At 49.8% G+C, this 21,519-nt stretch overlaps 1 protein-coding gene across 10 annotated transcripts in view; it reads right to left on the bottom strand.

The window, feature by feature from the left end:
• The window catches only part of LOC102122672 (uncharacterized), a 137,565-nt gene that overhangs the window by 64,124 nt on the left and 51,922 nt on the right, over positions 1–21,519 (bottom strand). For 4 of the 10 annotated variants that reach the window (XR_012414064.1, XM_005557723.4, XM_005557724.4 and 1 more), the window contains one exon: positions 6,175–6,548. The exons of 2 other annotated variants lie outside the window; for them this stretch is intronic. Coding sequence is in view for 7 of the 8 variants with exons in the window: in XM_005557723.4 (XP_005557780.3) it covers positions 6,178–6,548 (371 nt within the window). In the remaining variant the exon portion in view is untranslated. Of the gene's footprint in view, positions 1–6,174; positions 6,549–10,273; positions 10,396–11,469; positions 11,628–13,673; positions 13,856–14,460; positions 17,897–21,519 lie in introns of those variants that run through there. 4 more of the 10 variants (XM_005557728.5, XM_045394903.3, XM_045394901.3 and 1 more) reach the window with 4 other exon arrangements.

Here is a 21,519-nt window from a genome sequence, read left to right as displayed (position 1 = left end):
TGGTGCTGGGCACCTGTAATCCCAGCTACTCGGGAGGCTGAAGCACAAGAATCACTTGAACCCGGAGGCGGAGGTTGCAGTGAGCCGAGACTTTGCCACTCTACTCCAACCTGGGTGTCAAGAGCCAGACTTTGTCTCAAAAAAAAAAAAAATTCCTTTTGTTTATGTTCACATAGACGATGGCAGAAGGAGGGGACATTTCTGTCACATGAACATGCTCATATAAACATAGTTACCTGTCCTTGACTATCACCATGGCTGTCAGTTGATTCTGGGCTCCTGGGGCCCAAGGAGTGTTAGGTTTTGAGGAATGTGCCATAGGTGATGTGTCCTGCCAACACGCAGATGCTGCTCCAAAAAGTTAGTTGATATGACACAGTCACAGACAATCAGAACAGTCAGCAGCCCAAGAAAGGTCCCCATAGCTGCTGTGCTGGGTAGCACTTGCCATCCAGTTTCTAGAGTGATGAAATGCTCTCTCTGTACCGTTCAATACAGTAGGCACTGGCACTAGCCACATGTGCCAACTAAGCACTTGAAATGTGGCCAGTGCAATGAGGAATTGAACTTTTAATTGCATTTAATAAACTACATGTAAATAGTCACATGTGGTCAGTGGTTACCATATTGAACAGTGCAGGTAGATACTGGACTGGGGGCAGATCTGAGGGAGAGGGGTTTGAGTAGCGGGAGGACACTGGGGATAGGGGCTTGGGGCTATTTACCTGCCATTTCTAGTAGTTTGGTATTTCAGCAGCCAACAATAACTATTGGTGCTGAATACCAGCCCTGCAGTATAGCACGAGACATGTCCATGCACATGTGCATTAGGAAAACTGGCCTTACATGAAGCAGGATTCTGCCTGGGCTGATGCACACAACCTCTATGGAGGGCAAACAGTGTTTCTGAAGACCATAGTTTGGGAACTCCTGACATATGACAATGCCCCCTTCAGGTAAGCCCAAGTTACAGGATTGTCTGAGGGTGGAAGGTCTGGATATGTGCTTTTCCTGTCTCCCTCTTCAGTGTCTGGCCGTGGGGCATAAACACTACCCAGCAATAGGTAGGCTGGCCAAGAGAAGCCAGCTTGTATCATCAGCATCGTCTAGGGAATGGAATCATGGCAGTAATATGTTGCTTAGGAAACGAAAGCTCTATGGACACATCTTGCACATTCTCAGTCCCAGAAACCATATGGACTGTGACCCCACTCACTAGGCCCAGCCCTCTGGAAGAGTATGGGCCCTTGAAAAGGGAAGACTGAGTGAGAAAATGATGAGAAAACTACAAAATGGGCAGAGGTCAGTCTGACACATTCATCCTCTGTCAAGCTCAGGAAGTATTGGTCTCTGATCTTGGAGATGATGTGTGAGTGGCCGGTGGACTCCTGCTGGGTAAATATTCTATATGTGGATGCCTGGACAGGCCCCCATCCCAGGCCCTGCTTGTCAGAAGCTCCCCTTGGGCCAAGTGTGGTGGCTCACACCTGTAATCTTGGCACTTTGGGAGGCTGAGGCGGGTGGATTGCCTGAGTTCAGGAGTTTGAAACCAGGCTGGGCAACATGGTGAAACCCTGTCTCTACTGAAAAACAAAAAAACTAACCAAGCGTGGTGGTGCACACCTGTAATTCCAGCTACTAGGGAGGCTGAGGCAGGAGAATCACTTGAACCCGGGAGGTGGAGGTTGCAGTGAGCTGAGATCATGCCACTGCACTCTAGCCCAGGCAACATAGCGAGACTCTGTCTCAAAAAAAAAAAAAAAAAAAAAAAGTTCCACTTGGAAGCTCCACTCCACTTGGATTTCTCAAGAATAGCTTCACCTGGGAACAGAAGGCTAGACAGGATGGCCTTTTTCAGCTCCTTCACGGACCAGCCCTTTTTAAGATTTGGATTGAGGTGGCTGGCCACCTGTGGCTTCCATCTGGGGTCTCCTAGTGGGTGATGGCAGGTGGTGGTGTGGAGCAAGGTAGAGTGGACTGATGGGAGGAAAGGGACACCACCCAGAACAAGCAGCAGCTCTGACTTCTCTTTCTCCTGCCCTTCAATCTAATCCCTGATGGAGGGTAGGCAGTGGGTATGTGAAGTCTTGGGCAGCTGTGGAAATCTCTCAAGTTCTAAAAGCAAAGTTAATTGCTTGTAAATTACCAAAAAGAGAGAGGAATTATGTCCATCAGCTTCCAATCTCCACAACCAAGATGAAGTCCTCAACTTCCCCATCCCCTCTGATGCCAGGAGTTCCCTCTGATACCAGGAGCAGTTGGTAGCAACTGCTTGGAATCTCCAGGGAGGGACCTCAAAACTCTCCCTAGGCACCCATCACAATGGAGCTGGGTCCTAGGGACCAAGCCTGGAGTAGTGTGGGATAGAGCCAGACCTTTCAGGATGGAGAGCTGTCCCATCGCATCCTACCAAGACCTCACCCTTTTCCTAGGAAAAGAAACAAAATAAGGTCTGACAGCTCACCTAAAGGTGATGGCAGCTGACACTACCGAGTCATTAGCCAAACAATGCCTGAAACAGAGCAGTATTAGTAAGATCTGAACCAAGTTTGTGCTTAATAATTAGATCATTCTAAGGACCTGACAGTGCTTCTGTGGGTCATTCTCCAGAGTTTCAGTATAAGCACTAATGGTGGAAGTTGTAGGTTGAGGGAGCTAGGAGGTTGTTGAAAGATTTGTTTTGTTGGGGTTGTGCTGATATCATTGTCATCAAGGACCACTTTCCACTGGGGTAAACTGACAAAGTGGTGCTCAGCCACACCAGCTAGATTTCTCATACTGGGCCAAGTTTACAGACATTTGAGGGCATTTGTGGTTAGTCATGGGCTTCCTTGCCTTAACTCCAAAGGTGTCACTTTCATTGGGCTGGTTTATTCATTCAGCTCACTTGGCAATAGGAAGAAAGCTAGAAGCTAATATGCAAACCACCCCTTCTTGGTGAGTCAGCTTTCAACATCTCTTAGTGCACTGTGTGCAGGGTGTTGTGACCATTACAACTCCAAAGGTAAGAACTTTCTCTGATTTTTCTGGAAGTCTCCAGTGGGGCCTGCCAAAGTGGGAACTGAAATCCTGGGGTAGCCTTGGGAGGTGGAGTTTTTTTTTTCTAGCAGTAATGCCTCCGGTTGGTGGGGCTGGGAAACAGCCAGGTTGTCATTCTCTGGGACCACTTGGTCTTTCACACTGTGCACAGATCCAAAAATCTGCCCTTATATGTGGAGGGGAAAAGGGGTACAGATGTCCTCCAGGCAGTCCTGTTGGAGCACCCAGGGCTAATACAGTGACCCTATAGAAAGCTTTCGTCTCTATCAGATGTAATGCTATTCCTTAACTTGGGCACGACTAATCCTCTAATTCATCAGAACTCAGCACTAACCTTTCCCCAGTTCTGCCAGCTGTCACAGAGGAAGGAGGCCTGGGGTGGGAGAAGGGGGAGCTGGTGCCCTCCTTTTGCAGGGGTGAAAGTACTTGGCAGGTTGGAGCTTGGTGTCTTCATCCGGAGCTCCCTTGTGGGGCCAAGTCTAAGGCAGCAGAAGGGTATAGCTGCTGGCCACATAGTTTTCCTAGCTCCAGGCAGCTCTCAAGAGACCCATTTATGCTGGTTTTCTCGGGGTGAGGAGTTATAGAAGCCCACGTCTGCTGGCTCAGTGGTAAGACACAGGCCTGCAGAGTCTGTGCTGAGTGAAACTTCAGCTGGGGAGATAGTGGAGGCTATGGAGCAAGGACATGGGGACTGAATGAAAGAGGGGAGGCAGACGTCCAGCCCATCATTCCTCACCCAAGGAGATGATCCCACAAGCTCACAAATGAGCAGAACTGGAAAAGACCTCAAAGTCTGGCTGGATAATGGCAACACAGGTCTTGAGTGCTCAGTTTGTGCTGGGTGCTGTGCCAAGAACCCCGTGTGCACCACGGCACTGGCACCCCACCACGGCCCTTGTTCACAGACCAGGAAACCAACTCTCACCACCTAATCAGTATAGAACCTTGGTTCCAACCCACATCTGTCTGTGCCCAGAATCCAGGTTGGTTCCATATCAGGCTGCCTGAGAGAAGAACACGGAGGCCTACACAAGAAGCTGGGGAGAACTAGCAAGGGGCAGGCCCCGAGCACCTTATGCCAAGCAAGCACTTGTGGATGCTGAGGGAAGACAGCAAAAGCTGCAGCTGCTGTCCTGCCTTCAGATCTCCTCCCTTCCCCCAGCACACACAGCTTCCGACACCTCTGGCAACATGGCTCTGCTGCTACAGGCCCCAGGGCCCCAACAGGGTAGGGTTTGGCTTGGTCCTCAAGGGAAGCAATGCCCCACCTATGCCCTGGAGGCCACTTGCAGTTTCGAAGGGTGGGGCCCCCAGGGGCCGGGACACAGACAGGCTTGTAACTTGGCCTCAGTGCAGGGGGCAGCTCAGCCACAGCAGGCCTGTCTGGAGCAAACAGGGGACTCTGGCCTGCTAGGCCTTATCTCAGCTCCCAGGATCAAAGAGGACTTTTCAGCCATGTTTCTGTCTCAGCAAGACAACGTAGTCTCCTGTTCTCCTGCTTTAAACCAGACCTGCTGTTAGGTCCTGGGGTTCCTTAGAGATCTGGACCCTGGGTGGCTGACTGTGAGACTCAGGACCATGCACAGATACCTCCTCATTCCCAGCCACCAGGCTCGGGTCAGACCCTATGGCTTTGGTGGGCCTAATTCCTGGTTTCTTGATCCCTGAGAACACCTGGCACCTCTGGCAGGTGGCCAGTTGCTACCCTACATCAGGCGGGCGCTGGGATTCACCTGCAGGCTTCCTTTAGGGAAGGCTCTCCCCTGCCCTCCTGTGCCAGCCCAGAGGGGCAGCCTGGGTGAGGCCTTTGCATCCATTTCAGGCCAATGCTGGGTCCCCTCCTGTTTCTGCCCTCCTTCTTTCCTTCAAAGCAACAATGTTGTGGGGATGTCCAGTTCTGCTACCACCTCTCCCTCACACTGTCAATCTGGAATTTGTCCAGAATTGGGGCCCAAGTAGTGAGTTCTTACACAGTGGTTAAAAAAACAAAAAACCCCACACAACTCAGCTCTACCTTCCCTCAGAGAGGCCACGGGATATACCCAGGATCTCAGATCAGGAGGGAGGCCCCAGGAGAGGTGTGGCAGGGATCATGTGCTTCTCTGGTTTCTTGGAGAAAGCCGGCTTTGTGGAACAAGGGAGGCATATGGACATGGAGTTGGTGTTTGGGGATGTGGGAGCCATTAGGCCAGAATTACAAGAAGTCCTGTCATGTCGGCCACACCAGGGCAACGGTGGACCGGTGTGGGGGCTGGGGTGGGGGCTGATGGCCTGACTGTGGGGGCAGTGGAGGGCTGTTTCTGCTGGGGACCCAGGGCTCCCCTCCAAGTGCTCCTGCTTGGCTTGTTGGGATGCGGAGAGGAGCTGGAGTTGGGAGAGGTCACAGCGAAGGATACAGCCTGGCATTCCCATATGGGGTGGGGGTGGGGTGGGGCAGGGAGGAGGACCTGGGGGTGTCCAGCTTTCAAAGACTTGGAACAGCCTGGTGAGTGTTCATCACCATTCTTCTGTCATAGGTGGCAAGCAGCCAGAGTTCTGGGCCCAGGAGACCATCTACCCGCAAGCTTGTGGGGCCTGCCTCAGGTCACTGAGGAGGACCCCAGTTTTGGTCTCTGGCCATCCTAAGATGTGTGCAATGGAGCCCTGGGGCCCTCCCTTCTCTGACTGGTGACAGCCCTCACAGGCAAAGCCTCACCCTCTAGGGCCTGTCCCTTCCTGTCTGCCAGTCCCCACAAGGGCTACAGGGTACCCAATCTCGCCAACCAGACTGGAAGCTCCCCAGGGGCAAGCAGCTGATCTCTTCCATATTCTCACAGCGTTCAGCCAGGATTGGCACTTCAGAGCATCTCCTGCTGCTCAGCAGAGATGTAGTTAGCATGTCTCTAGAGTAGCACTTTCTGAGTCCCTCCCCTGGGGGGACCAGGCTAGACTCTGGGGTCCAGAGGAGCAAGCAGGCTGAGAGGCAAAAAGGCACAGAGAAATAACCAACCCTGCCCCTGCAGTAGAACCCTGGGCAGAACAGGCCATGACCAACCAGCAGCCAAGGTCAAAGGCCCCAGACCAAGGGCCAGTGTGTGTACAACATGCAGCATGACCGCTTGTCTCCTTCGGCAGGACTGGAGATAGAAGGCTGAGTCATTAACAACTTTCTTTTATTAAAAATGTACATAAGTAAAAGGAACATGGTTTCATTGTACAAAGAGTAAGAAGTACAGATGAGCAAATAACACGTATTAAAGTCACCTGCAATATACCACCCAGAAGTAACCAGGCTGTTGAATTTTTAGAGACTGGGGTGCAAACACATTTTTTCACTCCCTTGTGCATATATGTGGGAGCTCTGCCATATGCAGACACAGACGTGGTGTCCACAGGCGATATCTCTGCTGGGAATGCTGCAAGCAGGAGTCTGTCCTTTCCTGGTACTGGCTCGGGACCCTTCCTCAGCGCCCAGGTCTCTCTAGTATCCAGGAGTCCAAAGGCCCAGCTGTACAGGCTGCAGAGGTGATCTAGAATAGATTAGGAGGTGCGAAAGGGCTTGGAGATAGGCTGACCAACTGTTTCAGTTTGCTTAGGACCAAGGAGTTTCCCAGGATTTGGGACTTTCAGTGCTAAAACTGGGCAAGTCCCAGGCAAACCAGGGCCAGTTGGTCACCCTCCCTGAGGGCCAAAGGCTTTGTCCAGCCCCTCCTGCCCTGTGCTTGCCATCTGCCCTCCTGCTGGGGTTCTGGATCCCCCATGCCCACACCAAGCAGCTCAGGGACAGAGGCATGGCTGGGGCCTTGCCTCCCGAGAAGCTGGGACTATAAGGTTCCAGCCTGAGGCCTAGGGAGGGACAGGGGAAAGGGAATAAATGAAGGCAGACAGTCTGTTATCACCCAAGAAAAGGGCCAGGTGAACTATGGCTGTTAAGGGCAGCTAGGGACATACAGGTGGAAGGGTCTAATACTTGGCTGGCCACCCCTCCAGCCCTGGAGCTCAGTGTGTGGTCCCCAGAGGCCCCAGACCCTAAGAAGTGCAGGGTGTCTGGATTGAAAGGCCTCAGCTCCCTGGGCTCCCACAGCCCTGGTGCCTCAGGCCTTACCTTCCCCCTCCGCCATCTCCACACCCCTTGGCACTTCCTGCCCAGCTCCTCTCTACCTAAGACTGGGAGCAGAGGATGAAGGAAGAGGAATCCAGGACAGAACGAACTGAAAGAGGAGCAGGCAGGTGGGAGGGGACCTGGGCAGAAAGGACCTCTCTGATAGTGGTGGGAACATGCTGGCTGTGGTCTGGCCCAGCCCGCTGTCTATGCCTGATGATGCCTGAGGATTCCTGAGGATGCCTGAGGATGGGGGGCCCTTGGAAAACTCAGAAGAGAGGCTGGTGTGGAAGGCAGAATATTGGTCCACAGTGGAATAAAGAGGTCCACGTTCTAATGCATGAGCCTATGAATATGTTGCTACATGGCAAAGAGGAATTAAAACTGCAGATGGGGCCGGGCGCGGTGGCTCAAGCCTGTAATCCCAGCACTTTGGGAGGCCGAGGCGGGCGGATCACAAGGTCAGGAGATCGAGACCACAGTGAAACCCCGTCTCTACTAAAAAATACAAAAAAAAAAATTAGCCGGGCGCGGTGGCGGGCGCCTGTAGTCCCAGCTACTCAGGAGGCTGAGGCAGGAGAATGGCGGGAACCCGGGAGGCGGAGCTTGCAGTGAGCCGAGATCGCGCCACTGCACTCCAGCCTGGGCAACAGCGTGAGACTCCGTCTCAAAAAAAAAAAAAAAAACTGCAGATGGAATTAAGGTTGCTAACCAGCTCACTTGCAAATATAGAGACTACCCTGGATTATTGGTGTGGGCCCAGTGTAATCACAAGGGTTCTTAAATGAAGAAGAAGGAGGCAGAAGGGTCAGAACCAGAGAGATCACATTGTGAAAGACCTGACCAGCCAGTGCTGGCTTTGAAAGTGGAGGAAGGGGCTGCAGGTCAAGGAATGCAGGCAGCCTCTAAAAGCTGGAAAGGGAAAGGAAGAAAAGAGATTCTCCACTAGAGCCCCCAGGAAGAAATGCAGCTCTGTTGACACCTTGAGTTTAGCCCGGTGAGACCTGTTTTGGACTTCTGACTGCAGAACTATAAGAAAAGAAATGGGCCAGGTGCAGTGGCTCACACCTGTAATCCTAGTACTTTGGGAGGCTGAGGCAGGCAGATTGCTTGAGCCCAGGAGTTTGAGACCAGCCAGGGCAACATAGTGAGACCCTATCTCTATAAAATATATAAAAAATTAGCCAGGTGTGGTAGCACATGCCTTTAGTCCCGGCTACTTGGGAGGCTGAGGTAGGAGGATGGTCTAGCCCAGGAGGGAGAGGTTGCAGTGCGTCAAGATTGCACCATTGCACTCCAGCCTGAGTGACAGAGCAAGACCCTGTATCAAAAAAAAAAAAAAAAAAAAAAAAAAAGAAGAAGAAGAAAAAAGAAAAAAATTGTGTTGTTTCAAGCCCTGTTTATGATAGTTTGTTAGAGCAGCAATAGGAAACGGATCCACTGGGAAACCATTTGGGGGATGCAGCTGCCCAAAATCCCTGCACATGGGTTAGACTCAGCCTCAGAAGGCTCTACAGCCTCTCTGTGAAAAACTCCATTCCCTCTGGGAGAAGCTCAGACTCTAGAGGCCTGGGCAGGAAATGGGTCTCCATGGCATGGAGGGGGTCAAGAAGGATGCCCCCAGGATAGTGCCTCTGCTAGACCTCTCTACAGGAAGCAGCTGCCTCTTTGAGCCCCCTCCCCAAACCTCAGTGAGCTGAGGTCAGGCCACCTAGGACAACTAGTCAGAGGCCACAGGGCTTGGCTTAAGACTCCCAGGAAGGAGTTGCATGGCCCCTCCATACATCCGTAATACTCATAACACTCTCAGTCCTTGGCCTTAATAAGGGGATACTAAGGGGACTCAGTTTAGCTCTGGAAAAGCTAGGACTACCAGAAAAAAAAAGTTTAGAGGAAAAAAAAAGTTACTGGATGCCAGCTAGATCTGCATAAAGTCCCTGCTCTGCCACTTACTAGCTATGTGGCCTCGAATAAGCCACTAGACCTTTTGTAGCCTCAGTTTCTTCATCTGTAAAATGGGTACAACATCATTTGTCTTATCTGTCTCACAGGATGTGTGAGTCTCAGGTGAGATAACACACGAGAAAACATTGTGCTGCACAGCTTGAGATGCAAACAGTAACGATCACAACCCCACATGCCTTTTGATAGGGTGAATGATCACAGCATCCTGTGTTAGGAAGGAAGGGGTAAGCGCAGACGCTTCAAAACTCTGTCTCACCCATAGGCAGAAGGGTGTAGCCTGGCCAGGGGAGAAAAGGACCCAGCCACTGCCACCACCCTGCAGCTCACACCGGATGTGCGACAGAGCCACCGTGCAGCCCCACAGGATGTCCTCCAACCACTGCAGACTGTGGGGCTTTGCTTTTTTTTTTTTTTTTTTTTTAAAAAAAAAAAAAGGTTTTCTAGAGTTTCTTCTACATTAAAAACAATCCCTCCTTCTCATAAAGCACAATTTTACAGGGGAAAAGGGGGATGTGAAACTATATGCAACACAATTCAAATCTAATTAACATATAATTTTTTGTGGAATACAGATGGGGAGAATACATCACAATACTAAAGGTAATTACCTTTGGATAGTGGGATTACAGGTGATATAATATAAAAATTTTTAAAATATTTCTATAGTTTAAAAATGTTCCATGATGACCTATAATTATTTTTACTTATTTATTTTTTGAGACAAAATCTCACTCTGTTGACCAGGCTGGAGTGCAGTGGTGCAATCTCAGCTTACTGTAGTCTCGACTTCACAGGCTCAAGTGATCCTCCCACCTCAGCCTCCCAAGAAGCTGGGACTACAGGTATGTACCACCACGCCCAGCTAATTTTTTGTAGACACAGGATTTTGCCATGTTGTCCATGCTGGTCTCGAACTCCTGAGCTCACGTAATCCTCCTTCCTCGGCCTCCCAAAGTACTGGGAGTATGGGTGTGAGTCACCTTGACTGGCCTATAATTACTTTTATAATCAGAAAAAAATTATAAATAAATATAAAAAGTGCCAGGAACTTTCTTTTGTGGAGCCACAAACTGGGCTCAAGGAATAATTTGAGCTCGGCTCTGCAGGGGTGGGAGTCTTGGCCTGGGCCCTGGTCCTTGCTGTGTGACTCTGGAGACTCACTACTTTCCCTCCCTGGCCTTTGTTTACCTGGTAAGACAAGATGCTGCACAAGATGCTCCCTAGGGTCCTTTGCAGCTTAATAAGTAAAGTATTCGCCTTGGTCTCATCCATCCCAGCTCTGTGCCCAGCTTCGAGCGGCTCCTCTGTGCCTGGAGAGAAGGGCAAGCGCCTTACTCATGCCTTGAGGTTGCTGACCACTTCCCTCACCAGCCTCACTCCTTCCAGACCTGCCCTGGGAGTCCCTGCCTCCTGGCCTTCACCTGCATCATAGTCTGTACTTCTCAGAGCCCTGCCCTTCCTTGAAGAACAAAGCCTGGCCAAATTGTGTCAGCCTGCTGGCCTGCAGTGACCCCTGCTTACGTCATACATAACAATAGCTATAACTTATTGACATTAACTTCAGGTCACATAGCAAAAGTGCTCTCATTTAAATCTGAGGCCACCAGAGGATCCATAGACTAAAATGTTAACAGCATCTCCTGGAGTTGTGGAGTGTGGTGACCCTATTTGATCCTCTTGTGCCACTGAGAGATATATTATTAACCCAATTTCACTGATAAGATAACTGAGGCTCAGAGAGGACAAGTAACTTGCCCATGGTCACACAGTGGGTTCATGGCAGAGTTGGGAGGTGATCCCTAGTCAGTTCCAAGTCCAGGATTTTCTCACTCCCACAATGGTGTCTCCCTTAATGACTCTCACATTCTAGTCTCTGAGTACAGGAAGGGTATGTTCTGAGTTGAACACACAGAGAGCACTCAATGATGTCTGGTGGTGAAGATGTTAATCATGAGTTCCATCAAGGTTTATCATTCAATCAACAAGTCTTCCTAGCGTGTCTGGGAGCTCTGGGGGCCAAGGACAGGTCTATTGTAGTTCAGCGTTGCATTCTGGCACCTGGTGGTTTCTGGCACATAGCCCATGCTCATTAAATGACATGAATGATTGTCCATTCAAATAATAAAACAACAAATAAATAATACTAGCTAACAGGTATGGAGTGCCTACAAGCCAGCCAGGAAACCTCCTGCCTACTCAGGGAGTTTCCGGGACAGTTGAGGAGAAACATAACACTGTTGACAAGGGCTACAACGTAGGGTTTTACACCAAAACAGTGTCTATGTAAATAGTGTCTATCAAAGAGAGAAAAATGATGGGCAGACACCCTGATCCTCCCCACAGTGCTGGAGGCCATGCCAGCCACTGCCCCCATTACAATTTGCATATAGTGACTGCCGAAGCACACAAACCTGAATTTTGTGTCTGCATCCATGGTTCTGTCTGTTCAGATCACATCTGGATACTACTGTTGCCTCTCCAGACTGGATAACCAGTCTGCTGAGGGCCAGAAGATGGTGAGATGGAAACTAGTCATGTTTAGCTTGGAGAAGAGAAAGGAAGACCATCTTTAACACCTGACAGGTTGCTCTTCCCAAGAGGGGCCAGTGGGCAACAGCCGTGGTCAGCAGTTCCAGGCACCCCTGAGGAAGCCTGCTCCAGCTGTCAGGGCTGTCTGGCAAGGGACCAGTCCCTCCTCTGGAGAAGTGGCGAGCCCAGTGGGCTGCCTCTCCAGCAGGATCCTATAGAGACCTGACTCTCTACAGTGCACGCTCCACACGCTTGCTCACTTGACAAACACTTATTATAACAACTGTCACCCTGGGCCCATTCCAGGTGAACGACATAAGGATGAATAAAACAAGCCCTGTACCAGTAGAGAACGTCAGTCCCATAGGGGAGAAAGTCAGGAAAGCCTCATCCTGAGCCTTGGACCCTTTACTGTGCATCCTGTAGGCTCCTGTCTCAGCCTCTGCTGAAGGCTATTTTTTTCCTTGTATTCTGCAGGGACCAAGCATATGACAGATAATCAACAAATGCAGGCATCCCTGAAGAGGGGATCCTGGGATAAAAGCCCCAGCTGAATCAGTGCTATACAGGGGCCAAGTGGGGCTGGGTCCCAGGCAGGGTCATTTGCAGGGGTCCCTCTGCCCCTTCAAGTCCTGCCAGACAGGCCTTGGCCATGGTTTCTTCCTGTCCTTTTCCCCTAACCACAGTTGATCTTCCCTGGCTGTTATGAAATGTCAAAGAATGTCCTGCAATCCTAAATTCCATAATGATCTTTATCTTCTGTTCCCTCTGAGGCTCCTCAATCTGCAGTAACAGCTGTGGTTCAGCAAGCAGTGTGGCACTCTGGAGTGCTGCTCTGAAACAGGGCCGGCGTGGGGCAGAGCTCATCTGCTGCCCTGTCCGTTCACTGTGCTGTTCAGGGCTAGAGAAGATTCATGTGCGTGTACACTTTTTAAAAATTGTGAAACAATAATTATGCAGAAAAATACACAGAACGTATGTTCAGTTTAACAAATAATCATAAAGCAAATCTCTATAAAGCCACTGCTGCTCTGCAGTGACCCCTGCTTCCCCCTAAGTCGTGCATAATAATAACTACAACTTGCTGACCATGAACTTCAGGTCATACAGCAAAAGTGTTCTCACTTAATCTTTGGCCACCAGAGGCTGCGTAGACTAAAATGTGAACAGCTTCCCCTGCAGTTGTGGAGTGTGGTGACCCTATTGGATCTTCTCATGCCACTGAGGGATATACTGTTTTCTGTAGAGATGTCCAGCAGAGGCACTGTCCTGGGGGGCATCCTTCTTGATCACCCCCATGCCATGGAGGCCCATTCCCTGCCCAGCGCTCTAGAGTCTGAGCTTCTCCAAGAGGGAATGGAGTCTTTCGCAGAGGGGCTGTGGAGCCTTGTAAGGCTGAATCTAACCAAGAGCCGGGATTTTGGGTGGCTGCATATCCCAGATGGTTTCCCAGTGGACCAGCTTCCTGTTGCTGTTCTAATAAATTAACATAAACTTAGGGGCTTAAAACAACACAACTTTCTTTTCTTATAGTTCTGTAGGTCAGAAGTCTAAAACAGGTCTCACTGGGCTAAACTGAAGGTGTCAGCAGGGCTGCATTCCTTCCTGGGGGCTCTAGTAGAGAATCTCTTTCCTTTCTTCCCCTTTCGAGCTTTTAGAAGCTGCCTACATTCCTTGGCCTGCGGCCCCTTCCTCCACCTTCAAAGCTAGCACTGGCTAGCCAGGTCTTTCATATATTGTAATCTCTCTGCTTCTGCTTCTGACCCTTCTGCCTCTCTCTTCTCCTTGTGATTACACTGGGCCCACCCACCCCAGTTTCTACCCAATAATCCAGGGTAATCTCCCAAAGTTAAAGAGATAAAACAATACTAGCATCCCCAAAGCACCTCCATGTTCCCCTACTAATCACAACCCCAACCCTCCCTTGTGCATGAGCAAATAGACATTTGTAATAATTCTGTGCTTTTTGTAGTTTGACCTCCTCTGCATGTATCCTTAACAATACAGTTCAGTTTTGCCGGCTGTTAGATTTTTGCTAAAAGGAATTATACTGTATGCATTCTTTTATATGTTTTATTCATTGATGAATCATTTGTTATTACAGTATTATTATCCAATATGACAATATTACAGTTATTGCAAGTCGCTGTAGTTCATTTCACTCCAGGAACACTGCACAATTTATTTGTACTCTCCACTGTTGATGGTCATTTGGACATTTTCTGGTACTATGTGGATATTCTGGTGCACATGGATAAGAGTGTGGGGTTAGAGAAGATTATGATGAGTGGGACTCTTGGGTTATAGAGTATATATATGATTTCATCTTTTAAACATTTTTATATTATTCATTTTTTTAAAGACTAGTTGCTGGGCATGGTGGCTCACGCCTGTAATCCCAGCACTTTGGGAGGCCGAAGCAGGCGGATCACGAGGTCAGGAGATTGAGACTCTCCTGGCTAACATGGTAAAACCCCATCTCTACTAAAAAAAAAAAAAAAACACAAAAAATTAGCCAGGTGTGGTGGTGGGTGCCTGTAGTCCCACTTACTCAGGAGGCTGAGGCAGGAGAATAGCGTGAACCTGGGAGGTGGAGGTTGCAGTGAGCCGAGACCTCGCCACTGCACTCCAGCCTGGGCGACAGAGCAAGACTCTGTCTCAAAAAACAAAAAAAAGACTAGTCAAGTGCAGTAGTGAGGAGGGGGAAAAGAGTAGAACAAGGAGTTCGATCTGTAACTGATTGTGAAGTCAATTGACATAATTCACTACCTTCCAATCAGCCATGTTTTCATCTTTACCAGATCACTTATATGCGTTTTTTTCTTTACTTATATACTTTTTAATCCTGAAAGCATTTCTCAGGGAAACAGTGGTATCACACCCAGTTGTCTGGGTAGAAGAAATGGGGTATGTCTGCCCTTACAGTGTGACCTTCCCACTTCTGTCTTGAGAACCCTGTCCCCTCCATCCCAGATAGCCCTGTGCCCTCTGGAACCCACAGCCTGGCCCCTCAGTAGCCTCCCTACCTTGCAGTTTGGTGGGGGTGGGAGGAGGTCAAGAAAGAGGAAGTGAAAACCAAATACAAGGGCTACAGAGAAGTCCGGTCCACAAACCTCAATGTTTCAGCAGCACATGCTGTGAGAAAACAACGTGCAAGCTGTTTGTGGAGCATACCTTGGGGGTGCCAAGGCCACTGGTACAAAGGTGTGCTTCTGGACATAAGTCACTCCACACAATGCTCACCCCAACCCTGTGAGGTACGGTACTGTCATCCCCATGTCACAGAATGAAGCCACTGAGCTGCACGGACATTGAGTATCTGGCAATACAGTGCAACAGTTAATAGCATGGGACCTAGGCCTGTTTAAATTGGGTTTAAATTCTGACTTCCCCACTTATTAGTGGTTCAGTCACCTGGGCCATTACTGACTTCCTTTGGCGTCAGTTTCTGCACCTGTAAAATGGGGCTAATTGGCTAACAGGGTTGTTGAGAGAGGTAAAAGACATAATGTGTAGAAGGAGCTTAGTCAAGTGCCAAGCACAAGGGAGAACCCAGTGGAACTAAAATGAGCAGAGCTCTGAAATGAAGACCATTATAGAGTCCAAGGTTGACAGGATGGAATCGGGGGTTGTCCTGGCAAGCTGGGACCAGGCCACCAAGCCGAAGGTGCTGGTTTGGTGCTGCGTGAGAATGGAACACTGGCCAGGTGGACTCTGAAACATGAGCAGCTGGGCAGTTCTCCCACCGACCTTGTCCACCTTTGTCCAGAACTCTCTACCTATCTCTGGCTGCTTCCAAGGGTGGTGATTTCTGACAAAGGCAGCTGCACATGCAGAAGTTTCAGCTCAGCATCAGTGCTGGCCTTCAGGAGGCCGCATTGGCAGGCGGCAGCAGTGGCAGCCAATGGGCAGCAAAGCTTGTTGCTAAGGTCACTGTGAGCCTTATTTGGCGACATGGGGCTGACCCTGCATTCACCTCTGAGAACCCTGGGAAACGCCAACCACAGATGTGAAATATGAACATCTCAAAACCACAACTGCATTTCCTTTGAGAAAAGATTCGGCTCTCCTCCTCTCCAGCCTGCCTCCCTCCGCTGGATGCCTTTTGTACAGGGACTCACTACTGCAAGAGGCAAGAGCCTAGGCTACAAGAAGAGTCTGCTACAAACTAGTCCTGGGCAGGCCTGGACAGGGAGAGGGGAGGGGCTGCCATGCAGGCGGCCCTAGGACCTAGCAAGGACCTCCAAGGCTTCCGTTCACACCCAGCAGCTGCCAACCCCTGCCCAGGCCTCCCCCAACACAGCCGGAGGGCCTGTTCCTGGCCCCACTTCCTGCAGCCTTGGGAAGCCGGCTAGCGTGAGGAAGGTGCGTGGCACTCATGGAGGAAGTGGGCCTGCACTGGTGCTCTCACCATCTGCACCAGCCACACCGCTTCGGTGCAGCCTGGAGCTCAAACGGTTGGCGGTTTCAGTTTTTCACCTCCCTTTGGTGCATCTTCCAGCTTAACATTAAATAAGTAAAACTGTTGCTCCACCCCAGACACATGTGGGAGGGAAGTTGTGTCTTCAATATTTCCCAAATAACACTCACTGCTCCCTCCCATTCATACAGCACCTTCGGGTCTGGGAGCTGTGTTCACATCTGCCATCTCATTAGATCCTCGCAACTCTGGCAAAGGTAATGACTGAGCTCACACCATGTGTCAGGGACATGAATGAATTTACAGAATTCACTGTAATTGTTCCCATTTTACAGAAGAGAAAATGAGACAAAGAGAAATTCAGTCATTGGTTCAAGGTCATCACAGAACTGGAATTTTCTCCCAGATGGCTGAGTTCCAAAGTCTGCCCTAGTCTCTTCTGCTACATTGCCTCTGTGGCACATACACAAGAACGAGTTCCATTTACCGATGAGAAAGTGAGGCTGAGGTGAAAGGGTGGTGTGGGGCCTGAGGTCAGGATTGATTCCTCAGTCCACGTCTCCTCCCAGAGGATGGTCCGCCAAGGTCCTTCATCTGCTCTCCCCCTTTAAAAACCACTGTTGGCCGGGCACGGTGGCTCACACCTGTAATCCCAGCACTTTGGGAGGCCAAGGCAGGTGGATCACCTGGAGTCAGGAGTTTGAGACCAGCCTGACCAACATGGAGAGACCCCGTCTCTACTAAAAACACAAAAATTAGCTGGGTGTGGTGGTGCATGCCTGCAATCCCAGCTACTTGGGAGGGTGAGGCAGGAGAATCGCTTGAACCAGGAAGGCAGAGGTTGCGATGAGCTGAGATCGCACCATTGCACTCCAGCTTGGGCAACAAGTGTGAAACTCTGTCTCAACAAACAAACAAACAAACAAACAAACAAAAACACTGTCATGCCCCCACCGCCAGCTTGTCTCCTCCTGATGTGCAGGCTAAAAGTAGCCTTTCTTTTTAAGTGTGGCCCACGGAGCTCAGTGCCCTGCCTATCTGGAAGAGGCCGTGAAGCCCATCTATGTAGGTAAGGGGGGCAAAGCCAGGGCTAGGGAGAGTGTGCCACAAGGGACATCGCCTCCTATCACCTCCCCATTGCCTGCACACACTGGGGACAGTCAAATCATTCCTCAGGCTGGGGGTAGGAGCTATGGGTGGAAGAGCTGGGGCATCTGTCCACAGAATCCTCCCGAGTTGCCTGGAGGGGCTGGGATGCAGTCCAGACACTGGGGAGCCCGATGCAGACCCCTCCCTGGAGCACTGTCCTTCTCTTGGGCTCTTCAGGCCTGCCCTCACTCATGAACACATATTTTTTGTGTGTACTTCCTGCATTACAGGCACTCCCCAGGCACCGTGGACGCACAGTGAACAACACAGACCAGGTCCACGCGTAACAGACTTTGCGTCCCTGAGGGAGGCAGACGTTAGGCAAATAATCACACGGATCTCTGAAAAACATAGCTGCTATGAGACGGTGCAACTTCAGGGGTCTTAACCTACAAAGGAGTGTGTGGGATTAGGGGGTTAGGCAGCTGTTCCCAAGGAAGAGACATTTCAGGTGAGGAGAGGAATGGGGTAGAGTTGGCGGGGATGGGGGTGGGGGGCTGGTTCTCAGCTCTCCCTGACTGCCCTCCTTCCCCACATTCCAGTCGCTTCGGGAAATCTGTCGCTTCCATGAGAGCTTCTTTGCTGGTGTCTTCCAAGCTGCTACAAGTCGATGCCTTTGCCAGCTGTTGCTTTCAGTGTTTGTGCCTGGGTGAGCACAGCCGGTATGAAATGGCCCAGATTAACCGAGAGTCAGGGCCCCTCCTAAAGTACCTCTGAAAAGAGTTTTTCAGCATAAGCATGACATTAGCTTTTCCTAGAGAGGAAACCACCCCCAGGGCTGACAGCAAGCGGGCCAGGCTTAGAGGAAGCAAGTGCAGCGCTACAGCCCCTCCATGCCCGGCTGCAGACCGGACACCCTCACTGCCTTCCCCCAGAAGGCCCCCCGTCTCCCACCCCTGCTTCTTTTTCCCTGGGGGACTCTCCTTGTGGAAAAGAAACCCCAACACTAGAGGGTGCAAGTGAAACTGGAAAATGAAACTGTGATTTCCAGTTTCATTTTCCAGTTTCAATTTAGAAGCAGCTCTGCCAGCTTTCCACTGCCTGTGCCTCAGGGCAGCACAGAGGAGCTGAGGGGCAGGAAAAAGTGTTCCAGCCAGCAAGCACCCTGCTCCCTGGGTGCCCTCAGAGGGCGGGCACTGGACTGGTAGAACCCCTGAGCGGGGAGTTGTTGCAATGCAGATTCCTGGCTCTCCAGGCTCTGAGGCCATAGGTTTGGACCCTTTGGTGATTCTGATGTGCCTATGGACCTCACTGTGGCAGTCGTGGCCCCAGAGACCATCAGAACAGCCAGAGCACACCTGAGGCACGGCCTCATCCTCTCCAAGTCGCTTCCTGCCACAAATGCTCAGGAAGAGCTGCTTCACTGTGCAGCATCTCCTGCCCTCTTCCATCTGGTGTTGGAGGCATCTTAGATGTTCTCTGGGACCTGAGGTCTGCAGGAAGCCCAGGCTGTGGTCTTCACACAAGGGTCTCTCTTTCCCACACTCCAGATTTCCCTTTAAGCTGCTAATTTGTAACAGGCATTTATAGAAACAGAACAAGATAGAGAAATTCTATTAAGGGCCCTTATGTGCTTTGCTCTGTCTGTTGCTCCATTTATTTGCAATTTATAGCCTAATCCAAGAGGATTTAAGGACAATTAAATCTTCCTTTCCCCTCAGTGTGTCTGTGTATGAGTGCATGTGTAAGAGTGTGTGGGGGTTGGGTCTTCCAATGTACCTTTGCCCTGGTTTGACCATGGGGGGAGAGGGTGGGCAGGTCTCCAGGCCTGCCAGATGTAGACCTTTCCTAATGTCTACAGCAAGTTTGTTCTTCAGTGTTTCTAGCATCAGTTTTTGATCAATCATTAATCAAAGTTGCAATAAAAAGATAATCTTCTCAGGACTGGGCTGTAAAGGTCCTGGCTGCAACCTTAAAAAACCCTTCTGTGGAGGCCTCAGAGTCAAGAGAAAAGGGCCATGTGTCTGTGGCTGGATTTGGAGGTAAATGAATGCACTGTCCCTCTCTAACTGATGTGCATGAATATGAACTTCAGTCACCTGAGTGGCCATGGCCTCTTTCTTCTCCTCTCCCTGCCAACGAAGCTGGTGGTGCCCTGGCTTCCAAGCCAGGTGGCAAAGCTGGGGAAGGAGGCCGTAGTTGGGCCCAAATATGAGGGCCTGGGGGCACCTCCATAGGTTGTGACTGCTGCAGCATGCTCTGGGGCCAGGCCTATGGCAGTGGAGGCAGGACAGCCCCCAGGACCACAGAGCCCCCGTAGTGGAGGGAGCCACTACTTGGGCGGCTCAGCTCATTCCTGCTGACTTGCTGCTGTACAGGGAAGAGGGGTGCCCGAGACAAAGAGGAGACACACTTCTCCCACGAGAAATAAAGCAAGCAGTTGTTCCTCTCCTGGGCCCAGCAGGGGTCAGAGGCTATGGGACCTTCACTCCTTCCCTCTCAGTGGAGAGGGTGGATCTGCTTTTTGGGCCATGAGGGCCCAGTTTCCTGACAAGCTGGAAAAGCAGGATTTAAGAGCTAGTATCAACAGGGAGAATGTGAGGCCCAGCATCAGGTTCAAGAAGCAAGGGGATCAAGGTTGCAGGGGAGGCGGGGAGCCTTAGCCTGACACAGCCCAGACCAACAGACTGAGGAGTCCAGAGAGCCCACATGCTCGCTCGACCATCGCTAAGATGTGTAGTGTGTGAGAAGGTGTGAGAGGCACTCGCTTTTCTCTCCAGCCCCTTCCAACATATTATTGGGTCATGGGTGCCATGTTTTTAGACACATAAAAGAAATGGGTATTTTCAGAGAAGCGCAACCCTGGAGGTGCAGGGGAGTGAACTCAGCCATGAGAAATCATTCAAAGGATTGACCTCTGAACAGGGATAGACTTGCTCTCAATGGCTCCAAGCAGGGAAGCAGCAGAGAGGGGAACCTTTCCTGAAAGTCCAGTGTGGCCTCTGAAGACACACACACACACACACACACACACACACACACACACACACACACACACACTTTTTTGAGAGAGAACGAGAATGAAAAGATACACACTGAACTTTTAACAGTAGCTGTCTCTACCTGGTGACTGCGAATGATTTTAATTTTTTTCCTCTTGTGCTTACAATATTTTCTAAAATCTCTAAAATATACCCAAGTTACTTTCTTGTTATAGCAAAATAGGCATAAAATGTCTATGTCTATTTTAACCATTTTTAAGTGAGAGTTCCATAGTATGAAGTACATTCTCACTGTTGTGCAGCCATCACCACCACCTATCTCCAGAACTTTTTCATCACCCTCAACATAAACTCTGCATCCACTAAGCAGTATCTCCCTGTTCCTCCTCCTTCCAGCCACTGGCAACCATCCTTCTACTTTCTGTCTCTATGAATTGCACTATTCTAGGTACCTCATATAAGTGGGATCATCTGGTATTTGTCCTTCTGTGTCTGGCTTATTTCACTTAGCATAATGTTTTTAAGGTTCATCTATGTTATAACATGTACCAGAATTTCATTCCTTTTTAAATCTGAATTATGTTCCATTGTATGTATCCTCCATATTTTGTTTATCCACCCCTCTTGTCATGGACATCTGGGTTGTTTCCACCTTTTGGCCATTGTGAATAATACTGCTACAAACACTGGTGTACAAACATCACTTCGAGTCCCTGCTTTCAATTCTTTTGGGTATATTCCTAGAAGTGGAACTGCTGGATCATACGATAACTAAGTTTTTGAGGAACCACCACCCTGTTTTCAACAGAGGCTGCATGATTTTATGTTCCCACCAGCCATGCACAAAGGTACTATTTCTTCACCTCCTTGCCAACACTTATTTTCAGGTCGTCGTCGTTTTAAAATAGCCATCCTAAAAGATATGAAGTGGTGTCTTACTTATGGTTCTCATTTGCATTTCCCTAATCTAAATTACGTTTTAAAATCCATCTGAATCACACCCTTGGTTCTTTCTCAATAAAATGGATCTTGCCCCCTTTTTTCTCTTCTTTATACCTATTCTCTACATTTTAAAAAATTATGGCAAAATACATATAACTTAAGACTTCACCATCTTAACCATTTTCAAGTGTAGAGTTCAGTATTAAGTATATTCACATTGTTGTGTCCTAACGCAAATATAGTGTATAATGGCAAAAAGAAACAAAAGGCTATCTAAAGAAAAAGAAAGCCGTGAATTCTTGGACCCTGGAGATGTTCACAGACAGATTGGATCAATCTCAGCAGGGATTTTCATTCATCTTCTGAGCACCTCTGCTGGGCTGGGCTCTGTGCCAGGCAGAGGGCTCCAAGGTGCGTATGGCCTGGACTCTGCCCTCGGGGTTCAGCCTCCG

The sequence above is a fragment of the Macaca fascicularis genome, chromosome 6, assembly GCF_037993035.2.
Source record: "Macaca fascicularis isolate 582-1 chromosome 6, T2T-MFA8v1.1".
Taxonomy (NCBI): domain Eukaryota; kingdom Metazoa; phylum Chordata; class Mammalia; order Primates; family Cercopithecidae; genus Macaca; species Macaca fascicularis.
Note: the sequence above shows the minus strand (reverse complement) of the source record. Positions and strands in the feature narration are given on the sequence as shown.